Here is a 12194-nt window from a genome sequence, read left to right on the forward strand (position 1 = left end):
ACCATTTTTACATGTTCATTAGGATTTACCTGCTGGTGGCTTTATGAAAGGTGGTGGAATTAATGGGACAATTATAGGTACATTTCCATGATCCTTCGACCCTGCTGGTGAGTCTGATAGTCCATTTCCTGTGGCAAGCCCTGGGTAGCTTGGGTTTATATTGTATGGTGAAATAACACTGTCCTCAGGTAATTTTGGTTTTGGCAAAGAATTTTCTGTAAAACACAAAGAACACATTGTACAGTATGACACATAAATTTCTTAAATGGCCTTACATACTTTCACCAATCTCTTCATTAAATTACTTACCCTAATATAAGAATAGTGCACAAAAATCCAAGGTATTTTTCCTTTTAAAGAAATTGATACTTTCCCGTAATCTTCAGAAGCGCTCCATTCTTTTTTCAAAATCAAACTCACACTTTCTTTTTGCAGAAGGTAAAAGGTGGGACTATTTTGTCATGTATAGCCTTAGTATGCCTGATTTAGTCAATGGCATCCTATTCTTGTACTTCATTTCTACTGTTTGCATGGTGATCACACTTGGTGTGCTGTGATTTCACCAGTACAAGGAGCATGAACTGAAGAATAAAAGAATTCCTATTCTCTATAAATAATATGAGTAGTAATAATAAAAGAAATTTAAAGAAAGGAACAAAATATTGAAATCACAGCAAAGCATGCATAAAATGATGACAGTTATTATTCTAATTCTTTAATCCCAAATCACCACTGGATTCTTATTTCTAAGAATTTCTCTAATAGCTCCCAGCCATGGGACTCCCTCTTCTCCCATCTTTCAGAACAAGAAATATGCTTTTTCCCCTCCCAAAAACTGTATACACCAAAAATTTCTATCTGTCACAGGCATTTGACATACATGGTACATAAAACATGATTTGTATCATGTGCCTGTTAAAAAAATATTTCACAATTTTGATCAAGCATAGACTGGAGCCAGTAATCATTCAGTAAAAGATGCATTTATTAAAACAGAAACAAATTAATTGTATTACTACACAGGCACAAGTTTCTTCAAAGACAGCTTAATGACATTACATTTTCAATGAAAAATAAATATTGATCACCAATGTTGTTATAGTACTAACAAGCTGCAAACATTCAATTTTAACACAATTAGGTTGTTTCACCTTACCTCTAATTTCTTCCCCTTTTTCCTAGCCATCTGTCCCTCAGCACTGGTCTCTCTGGCGTCAGTACTCACTGCAACACTCACTGAACACAGTGCTGCTGCTGGCTATCAGAAAGAAAACCCAAACACTGCTGTCCATGAGCACAGTGAAAAGCAGCACTCCAAGTGGATAAAAGCTGCTGGAACCTCCTCTCTTTACCTCACCTTTGAGAAATTCCTGTTGGATAAGCCAAGATGCAGCAATTGTCTATTCTTCTCCTTACCCTGATGACAAGCCCCTATCCATTCCCTGAGACTGAGGAGTCAGAAGGCAAGAACAATGACCAAACAAACCAACGGGCTCTCAGCCTTTACATTTTGAATCACAAAGATTCAGCAATGTCTCAAACAAATTTCATCCACGGCAAATTTCTACCACAGTGCAGAAGACAGTATAGTACAAACATGGATGAGAAGCTTTTTGTGAACATTCACACTTGTTCCTACATGTGTGAATATTCCAGTTAAAAATCTTTCAATATTTTAAAAAGTTGCAGGCCAACCAGCCTTAGTATGGGAAGCCAAAGGGTTCCTCAAGGCCACCCTGCTAAGAAAGTACTCCTTCCCTTCTCCAGTTGTGAGTAGTTTGTTTGTTGATACCACAGACACATGGCTTTCAACTGACACATGAAAGGCATTATTTGTGAAGATATATATCAATATATAACAATATATCAATACACCAATAGCAAATTTGTTAAATTACTTTTCCCATAGCCTATCAGCTTCCCTGTGCCACAAGGTACTCTCAGGTATTTTTATGTAAAGCAACCAAGACACAGCAGAACATGCTTTGCAATCAACACCAATCAGACAGGTTGAGCTATTAATCCCTCTTTACATAAACACAGAAACATGAAGTCTCGTTACCTTTGAGAACAGAAATGTGCTGGCGGCTTTCCCCATCTGCTGAGTAGTTCCTGAATTCAATATCTTCTCCATCTTTCAGTTCTACCTTATCATAACCATACCAGCCAAGGAGCTCATTCATAGTGTTTTCAGCAAAGTTCTGAAAGAGAAAAATTACCTACTTATTTATGTAATCAATAACCATTTGGAAGGAAGGGAGGACTGCATAAATCGAACCATATCTGTGCTACATGAGGAAGTGTCAGGTTTGGCCCACCTCCTCAAAGACAAATGTTCATTTCATAACTCAAGTGCATAAAGTGACACGCATTTAAATCTCCGACTGGCACATGTAATTATGACAGAGACTCATATGTCTGTAATTTAAAGAAAATGAAAAGGAGAGTAATTTATGACTTTTGCTCTGACATTCAATGTCAGAAATATTTTAACATACATTCCTCACACAAACTTGTCTGTGTTGCCATAAAATATTTAAGACTGCAGCAAGAGAATAACAGAAAACCAAGATTTTTTTTCCAGCCAGCAGTTAATCAATCTTACTGCGTTACAGTCTTTTCAGCTGGAGCAGGTCACTGACACAATTACAGTTCCTTGAGGTGCCCATGAACCAAATCAAATAAAATCGCAGCAGACATTTTTTCTCAGTTTTAAGCCCTTGCATAGTCAAAGCACTTAAAGATTCTTCACTGTGACAGCATTCTACCATCATTTTTCATACAAATGTTTCTTATATTTGTTTAAGAAAACCTTTCTCAATTTTGCCGTATTTATTTTCAAACCAATTTCCAAGCGGCTGAGTGGTTACATTTTATGTTTGTATGGAAATGTAAAGTATGGAACATGACTGTCATAACCCTCAATTTCTATTAAAAATATGTCCTCTAGGTCATGAGGCAAAAATATTTCTGTAGAAAATGCTCATTACTGGGCCAGGAGATTTAGTGGAGTAAGTTAAGAAATCTGCAGCCAGGCAACAAAGCTTTCTGAAACCAAATAGTGCCACAGAGCTCCACAGCTTATGGATTTAGGAAACTGCCAAGGGAAACCAGCTAACGAATTATTGCAACGAGTTTCAAGTAGTCTGACAACTATAAGTTGAAACAAAAAAGCCACACACAGAGCCTTTCTATTTGGTTTTTGTAATTTTTTGCAATTTTTTTTATTAATACTCTCCTAGAACAAATTCCAAACTTCTTATTCCTCCAAGATCTTGACATCTAAATTAATGCCTCTGATAAGCACTGCCTCCCAGGACTCTGGCAAAGGAATAAGGAGAATACAACACCAATTCAAAACAAATGGTGAACGTCAAATTTGCAGGTTGCCAGATTTTGTCAAGTAACCGCTCTAGCTAAATTTTTGAGTGGGAGAAAGTCTAATGATAGAACACAGCAATTCTCCAGTCATTTAAACAAATAAATAAAATTAATCAGATGATAATTGCTTTTGAATTCAAAGCTGCAGCAGGCGCTGTGTCCCAGAACCTCGGAGCGCTGCACTGCTCCTGACTCATTCATCACACCAGATTACATAGGTGTTCCTGTCACTCAAGGAGCACTGTAAAGCAGCTATAAGCAATAAACACAAGCAATTTGTACTCTTCCAAGAGTATCATCTCTGCAATTATGCTACAAACACATTTCAGGAAAAGAAAACCCCAGAGCAGACTCCTAAAGCATCCATTTGCTTTTGTTTTTTCCCCTATGCATTTTTACCTTACCATCTGATGGAAGTCACAATTCTGTGGCTGTCCTGTGCAGCCCAAGATTTCTGGGAAATATTCCATTATCCCACCTCTGCTTCTAGACTCAGCATTATAAGTATGATATGTGAGTTATGCCACTACTACAGCTTTCAATGAGTACAATGCAGTGCAAATGCGGCTAACAACTACCTAAATAATTTGAATGATGCAGTATTGTGTTTTAAATACTACCAAAATTTAAAATTTTTCTAGAAGTTGTTTTTCTTTTTCTTTTTTTTTTTTTCTTTCAGCTTTTGAGAAAACTTTTCTCTTAGCATTGAAAAGGCCAAATGCACTAACCCTGTTTGTAACCCATGGGAAACCAATAACAAAATTACCTGGACCTGGGGAGTCAAATCTCACCACTGCAGCTCATCCAAAATGACCTGAAAGGGCCCACAGAGGCCCAAAGGCAAGGTCTGCCAGCTTCCCTTGCTCTGCTAAATTTCAACTATGGAGACACAGCCCTAGAGACTAATCTAGCAAGGTAGAGACCAATAGACAAAGTCTTACCAATTTAAACCCCATGCAACCAAATTAATTGAGTAGCTCTAAATTTGCCTCCTGTGGATGCTTTGTGTTTTATTTGCACTGCTGATCAACTCAGACAATGAATAATTTCTAATTACTTGTCAAGGAATACATAAGCAAGGTTGTACATATGTTTGTTTTTTCCTGAAAATTCATACATGCATCTGTCCCTTTGAAATGTAGTCAAAATGACGGCTGGGTTTGCAATGGCACGAAATTTAAGTACCTTTCACATCTCATTTAAACTATCCATGATAAGTGATGCACTAAAATGAACACTCATACCAACAAAAAATACATTGGATTTCAAAATTACTCATCATAGAGATCTGACTCTTTTATAAAAGAGTAAATCAATGGGGTCTTTTCTATTAACTTCAATGAGAGTACAATGAGGTTGCATGCCAGCAATAACAAAAGTAAGCACCCTTTTACCCTGATTTCCCAAAAAGAGTGGCTTTGACTTAAAAAAAAAAAAAAAGAAGAAAACAATTAAGACATTCTCCTTCATAATTTATCTTACCTACTACAATGATGCAAGTCACCCTTAATACCATTCTCTCAGTGACTAACAGTCAGAGCTCCATTACACCACACTCTATTCACAGCAAATGGAAAGCATGACCCCATCCTCAGCAAGCTGAGTGTCAAACCTGAGAAGTGTTTTTTTCCACACTGACTCTATTGCATAGATGGGTATCCAAAAAACAACATCACCTTCCCTCAGATATGTTCCTGACCACACCACCTATTTGCAGAGATGTCTAACACCCTGACAGTTATGCTAAGATCATGCTGAAGCCACTGCCCTGAAGCTGACCACTACGATTTCATTGTTTTCATGTATTTCCCCTTCTTCCATTTCAATGATAGACACAAAACACATGGATTCAAGACATGGTAACGAGATGGGATTTGTAAAGATCAGTGTGGTGGCAATAGTCAATACACAAATGATTAGATAATTTTTCTCTGTACGAATGCAGGGAAAGGCGAAAGAAGAAAAGAAAAAAATAAGAGAGACAAAGACCAGTTCTTGGTGAAGCTAAGGAAAGGAAGAAAGCATATTAATACACAACCTGTACATGCAGAGCAGAACATCACTGAAAGATGCACAAGTGTCAAAGACTTAGTGAAAGGAATGGTGACAATTGTAACACTGAGGCTTGAGAAAAGCAGGAACGTGGACTCAATACTGAAGCAGGAAAGCAGAAACAGCTGTGATCAAGCAGGCTAGACAGGAGCCAGAGGAATTGCAAGATCATAGACCTGCCAAAGACTAGGAAGGAGATATGAAGGCAGGTGTGGATGAACAATGGAAGATGTGCAAGGAGCTGCAATTCAAAGCTCTGGCAGGAACAGGACAGCAGAGACATTAAGGTAGTCCATGCTTACTTTCAGACTCATTCCCCAAAAGGATGTGGAGCATCTGCAGGATGAGGCTGCCACCCCACTCCCACAGCTGTGCCAAAGGGCTGGGATGATGTGAAAGACTAGTGCAAAGAGAAAACCTTACTCATAATCAGTAAAATCTCAGGTCTGCAACCATACTGCTAAGCTGGGACCCTTATATCCACTGAGCCCAAAAGGAGCCCCCCCTGCAGGGACCCACAGATTTCATTGCAGATGTACAGCATGGAGTCTAACTTCAGCCAGGTGTGGAGGCAATGCTCAGTCCCCTGTGTAAAAACAGAGACTGAGCCCTGGTGCCACCCACAGTGTGGGTCAGCATCAGAGCTGAGAAGAAAACCACATCCAGTCCCACGTCCTTCTGTGCTCATTCTGCCACGCCAGGCACCAAGCACACAAATTTTTGAGACCACAGAGGAAACACCAGTCCCCTCTGCAGCTGCCAGTGCACCCAGGCAGTTGGTTAACATCCCACAGGAGCCAAACCTCCTGCTCTTCCCTAGCTGACAGAGCACCATTACAGCTGCTGACTGCCCGAGCATTCACTACGGCTGCGGCACAACCAGCTCACGCCTGCCAAAGAAACCGGCCCGAAAACGCTCCGCTGTCCCCAGTCACACACCACAGCCAAAGCCCTTCCTTCCCAAGAGATGGCAACCCAGCTTTTGCCCACTGCTAAGTCCCAAAGCACTTATCACTACAGTGGGGCAATGTGGAATTTGCGTGTTTTAACTGTATGATTTCTCTACTCTTCTACTACAGAAAAATACCTTCCCTCCTGGAAGAGCCAGGATAACTGACTGCTATGCTCATTGGTATTTCTACTTGAATTTGCTCCCTATTTCCCTGAAAGATGAAGAAGAGTGTGTTGACGCGCTAGACTGCAGTTTCCCTCCTTTCTGAGTCTGACTTATATGCTAGGCAGTAAAAATATAATCACATTTATTCCCACTTCAGGATTCATTTCATCGTAACAATACACCTACAGTTTGATTTTTTTACATTACAATGCATCATTTCCCCAAATCTTTGCTAATTAATACATTCTCAAGCTATGCCACACGTGTCTTTCCATCTTAGATCTCTTGACTTTCCTCCTCTATGAACATTATTCACAGAGGGCAAGGCCTGGCTTCACTGAATGGGGCCTGGCAAACATGGAGGCAGGAAACACAGGGGAGCATGAGTCTGTCAGACTCATTTTCTTCGAGGTTTTACTGCTGAATGTTTATTTCAGATCTGGGAGGAAGCATAGTGGCTCCACTCCATTTCCTTGCCTGCATAACCTACTCAGTGCAGAGTCCCACAAATTCACTTTTCACTTTCACTGCATCAAGGAAATAAAAATATTTCTAGGGGCACTACACAAACTTGGATCTTTTTTCCCAGCCCACACATTCTTTGCTTGTTTATGTTGTTGCCATACTGAATTCTGTGATTAGACCTTTACACTACCAGAAAGAACAATTCCATTATGCTTTACTTTCCTTTGTCCTCCCATGTACATTTGGTTCTGTATAACCCACTTTGTTTGGGGAAGCACTATTTCTGCAGTGCCCTGCCAGGTGAGGCTCCCTGTGCAGACAGGCAACCCCTCTGCAGCCATCCCACAAAACTTCCATGCATACTCCACAGAAAAACCTTGGTCTCCTGAAATAATGCAATTGATAAAGTCTGTCTGCTTTTCCACTTTCCCAAAGATATTTTTTGCTTTTCAGGAGAGAAGGGAGGAGTTTCCTTGGAATCTTCCGAGCGCTCTGAGCAAACTGGCTCGCTCCAGGCGCACGGCTGCTACGCCTGCTTCACCGCTTTCCTCCTTCTGACAGTAGTACTTTCAAATGCCAAACAGGGACTATTTAAACACTAAACTGAAAGATATTCTGATCAGTTTACTATTAAATGATAACAGATGGGGCTGCCCTAAGCTCTAGGCACCAGGAACAAAGCCCAGTTTTAGATACAAATTAGTTCTTGAGAATATTTATGGACAGCAAACTCCTTGGGCACATGGAGCATCCCTGTGAAATTACAACATCAATTAATTGCTTATCTTTCAACTGCTAGAGACACATGGATACAGTGCCTCATCTGTGCAGGAGAACTTCCAGTGCAATTCAGTACTGGATGTAACCTCACCTCACAGCATTGCAGAGCACCTAGCTATTCCTCCTGAGCAGCACTGCTTCCTGGCAGCAGGATGGCAAATGGAAATACAAATGGAAATAAGGGAGGAGAGATGGATGGGGGATCCACCACTGTGCCTAGACAAGTGCTTTCATCAATTTAACTTTTACAGATATTTTGGTCTTAAAACAGTAGTGGGTTCCCTGATGACAATAGGTTTGGATCTATGAGGTGTTCTGTTATTCACCAGCAAGTGAAAATGACACCAAGCTGAATTTCAGAATAACCATCTGCTTTTCCTCCAGAGCATGAGGTGAATGCTACCTCTGGAAGAAACACTGGAAAGTCTCATCTGAAGGAGGAAGGAGGACAAAAGAAAAAACAACTAGAAAATATAAAGGAGTGGCTGTAAAGGTCACAGTGTAACAAAACATTTCCTCGTGAATATATTTTTCATTGAAACGTAATATCAGAAAACTGTGCAGAGTCATGTACTTTTTGCACACAACATTGTATCAAATTAAAATTTGTTATAACCATCGTGTACATTAGGTTAGCGATAACAAAAACGTAACTCAATATCTGGCATAAGGAAAGAGCGAGCAACCTGAATATCCATCCAGTCATGTTAAAACCAAGCTGTGACACTACTGTTGGAAAACACTAAAGCAAGCAGTTAGGTGTTGTGATCCTTCTCGAGTAAATATCTGACTGTATCAAACAGCAAATCTCAAAGGAAGTCTCTGTGATGAGGTAATATTATTGCTCATTCATAGTGCCTTGAATTTACTGTACTTAAAATAGACACTTGTACCAATGGCCTTTTTATTATCCAAAGGGGGGAAAAAAGAAATCACATATACACCAGTCCTTTTTCTTTCTGCTAGCAAAGGGAGGCAATCTGATCCAACGTGGGCTGAAACCTGAGTAGGTCACTGTACACCATGATAAAATTCCCTAACCCCTGAGCCAAATTTCCCTGAGGGGGCCCTCCTACTTCTCCTTTACTTTCCAAGCTGACTTTTCCATTCCCTCTCTCGTCTTTTCCTCCCCTTCATCTCTTTCATTTCCCCTACCTTAAAGCCTTGATATCTGATCTGCTGCTGATACTCAGGTTACAGTTTTTACAGCTTAGGCTGTCTATTGCTGTATACATTCCTTTCTTTCTGCTCTGCTGTGATTACTTACCAGAGCTTATTTTACACTGGTCCAGATGAAAGCAGTTCAGATGAAGGGAAACAGCCAGCCTGTTTGAAAATTACAGATACAAACCTACACAAGGGCACATTGTGCTCCTTCTGTCATCTCACTGCAAACATTCTGCACACTGTAACCAATTTGTTACATTTGTGTATTCTCCGGGTTTATTAAGAACAACTAGACGTCAGTTCATCAGTAAAGAACAAGGGTAAACGATCACCACAGGATTTTAACTTTCTCAACCAGTCAAAAATTCAAACTACTTCTTTTTCCTCACCCCTCTTTTTCCCTTCTTAGATGACAGCAGCCAACAGCCCTACTAAAAATGCATAGCACATATAGCATAGTTTATGCTGAAAGGTGGGCTATGGAAGGTTCTGCCATCAGCTGTCTCACTCTCAACAAGAAACTACATGGGTTCAAAATGTCCTTTCTATACACCTTTAGTTTTTAAGTCAGCTGAAATACTGAGGCTCCTTAACCTTAAGCAGTTAGCCGTGATTAAAAAAGAGAAACTCTCTACACGAAGGTTAATGCCAGTGCTTAATACCAAAGCATTAGTTTAAAATTGTGTAATTTTTCTCCTTCACACAATGTTGTTTTTGTTTCTTCCTCACCCTTTCAGACAAACATCTGTTATACTGTAGAAGAACAACTATCTCCCAAACCGCTGAGTGTGCCTGCAGCCAAAGTAAACAAAACAAACCTAGAGGATCCAGCACAGTCAGCCTTTATATCCAGCCAGGATAACATTTCACATGTTTTGATTAAAATTAGCTAATTTGTAATTCTAGAACCTATGAAACTTAAAAGCTGCAATCCATACAGATCGCATTAGGCGATGCTCTGAGGGGCCAATGCCCTGCACTACAGACCTCTGCAGTCCTCAAAACTATGTGGGATTACAATGAGCAGTGACTCTCCAGTGGCTGCACAGAGCCCTCTCCGAAAATAGGATGTGTCACATATCTCACAAAGAAAGATCTCGCTCCTCTGGACTTGAAGCTACTACAGTTTGTTTCCACAGAGATGCACCAGCACATTATTTTGTTTGTACCCCTAATACTACTCTTGTCCACATTCACACTTGAAGTGCACACAGACCCATGTACACGCTCAATACACAGGCAGCAAGAAGGAGAACGCCTGCCTCGGGCAGGAAAGGGCACCTAACCGAAATTACTGGTGTGCTAAAGAGGGGAGAGGGGAGGGGACGGCGCATTCCCGTTTAATTTTATATGGGGAGATCAATGTTCCGGAAAGCAAAGATATTTTCACTAGGCATCATGCATATTTATACACTCGCCTATATGGTATACATACTATGTGAACGAGTGACATTTTCCAGGCAGTCTTCCACTTATAATCAGCCTTTTAATAAATGACATATTCAAATTAAATCTCAGCAGCTTTATCTCATAGCCAGACTATGCTGTTTTAGTCACTTTATCTGCGCATTTAACAACAAGTTCAGCTGAAGTCTAGCAATACATTGTTACCAACTTTGGGGAATTAGAGACAGCAAACAGGCAGGGAACAGACATGGAAAACCGGCGCAAAAAACAGGACCGGTCCAGCCTGGAACAGCGACCTAATGACAAAAGAAGTTCCAAAATAGCGAGTTTGTGCCATCGCAGCCATCCCAACATCTGGAGCGGCCGCCGGAGCACAGCTGGAGTGGCACCGGTTCCTATCAAGCAGGACAGCCCTCCGCGCAGTGAATACACGCTTCCATGAGAGGCAGCCCTCGGAAAAGCCCTCGGACATGCCACCTTCCAGCGACACCCCTGCGCTGCCGCGGAGCCAAGCGGTGCAGCGGAGGAGGAGGCGAAAGGGGCACGGGGAGAAAAGGGGTCTCAAGTGCCAGACTGATGCACGGCTCAGACCGCAACGTTTCACTTTGACAATTTAATTACACAGCTGCAGCTGGCGATTGAAAAAAGGACAGAAATACAGTGTTTAAAAGAGATCTCTTTCTTTCCTAACTTTAAGGGCTTCGCAGCTACCTGAGGGGGTGGCTATGGAAAGAAAGAGGAGAAAAAAAAAAGGCTCATCATTGGCACCCGAGGAGCTTAAAAGCCCAACGAGAGAGTTATTTTTAAAAAATAAATAAAGCTGGTCAATGAACAGGATTTGCAGCCTGTGAATTCGTCTCTGTTTGCAGCCCAGGAGGCGGAGTTGAGACACATTCAGTGCATCCTACAAAAAAAAAAAATGACAAGAGATCCTTTCTTATTTCATCTCCATGCTCGGAGGCGGGGGTGCGGGGGGGAACCCCGCTCCCGTCCCCATCACAGGCACCTACCTTCATCTCCTCGTTGATCTCCCGCTTCACCGGGTGAGCCGGCTTCCTGCTCCTTTTATTTTCGGGAGGTCTCCCTTCTTTCTCCATTTCTGCCATTTTTTGCGCCTACTTGGTGGTGGTGGTGGAGGAGATGAAATGGCTGCTGGTGCTCTGGGGGGGCCGGGAGGGGCGCGGGGGGGCGGCGGCGGCGGCTCTCAGTGGTGGCAGGCGGCGCCGCGGAGGGCCCGGGGGGAGCGCGGCGGCGGCAGCGGCGGCGGCGGGCGGGCGGGGGGCGCGGGCGGGCAGGGGCGCGGGTGCCCCGGCGAGTCAGCCATCTTCTGCCTCGCCGCCGGCCCGCATGGGAGCGGCGGGGCGGGCGGGCGGGAGGCAGCGCGGAGCGAGCCGGCCCCGCGCCTGCTGTGGCGCTGCTGGCGGGCTGCCGCGGAGGGGGCGGCGGAGGGAAGGGGGAGGCCGGCCCCGGACCGCCGGCGGGCGGGGCTTGCCGGCACCGAATCGGCCGCCGCTGCCCGCCATGGGAGCCGGGGAGGGGGGAGGCGCCGAGCACCGGGCGGAGCGGAGCGCGGCGGAGGGGAGGGGGCGGTGCGCACCCGCCCCCGCCCCCAGCCCGGGATGGGGAGGGGAGCCCGGTGCTCCCCACGAACGCCCGAGGGGTCGGCCCGCTCTGTGCCCCCCACGCAGCCGAGCCGAGCCGAGCCGAGCCGAGCCGACCCGTCCCGTCCCGTCCCGTCCGCTCCCGTCCCGTCCCCGCCGCTTTCACCGATGCTTTTCCCCTGATCACTCCTGGTTTTCCCTTTATCTGCGGCGGGGAGGTGCGG

The 12194-nt window shown here is 43.4% G+C and overlaps 1 protein-coding gene across 2 annotated transcripts in view; it reads right to left on the minus strand.

The window, feature by feature from the left end:
• Positions 1-11550, minus strand: part of SOBP (sine oculis binding protein homolog) — a 111661-nt gene extending 100111 nt beyond the window's left edge. For both annotated transcript variants that reach the window (XM_054279877.1, XM_054279876.1), the window contains exons 1-3: positions 11380-11550; positions 2063-2201; positions 30-215 (exon numbers count right to left, since the gene is read on the minus strand). In XM_054279877.1, coding sequence (XP_054135852.1) covers positions 30-215; positions 2063-2201; positions 11380-11475 — 421 coding nt within the window. In that variant the 5' untranslated portion in view covers positions 11476-11550. The remainder of the gene's footprint in view (positions 1-29; positions 216-2062; positions 2202-11379) is intronic.
• Positions 11551-12194: the final 644 nt, after the last annotated feature.

Source organism: Melozone crissalis, unplaced genomic scaffold, assembly GCF_028551555.1.
Source record: "Melozone crissalis strain CALT ecotype California unplaced genomic scaffold, PUWL_Pcris_2 ptg000027l_1, whole genome shotgun sequence".
NCBI classification, from domain to species: Eukaryota; Metazoa; Chordata; class Aves; order Passeriformes; family Passerellidae; genus Melozone; species Melozone crissalis.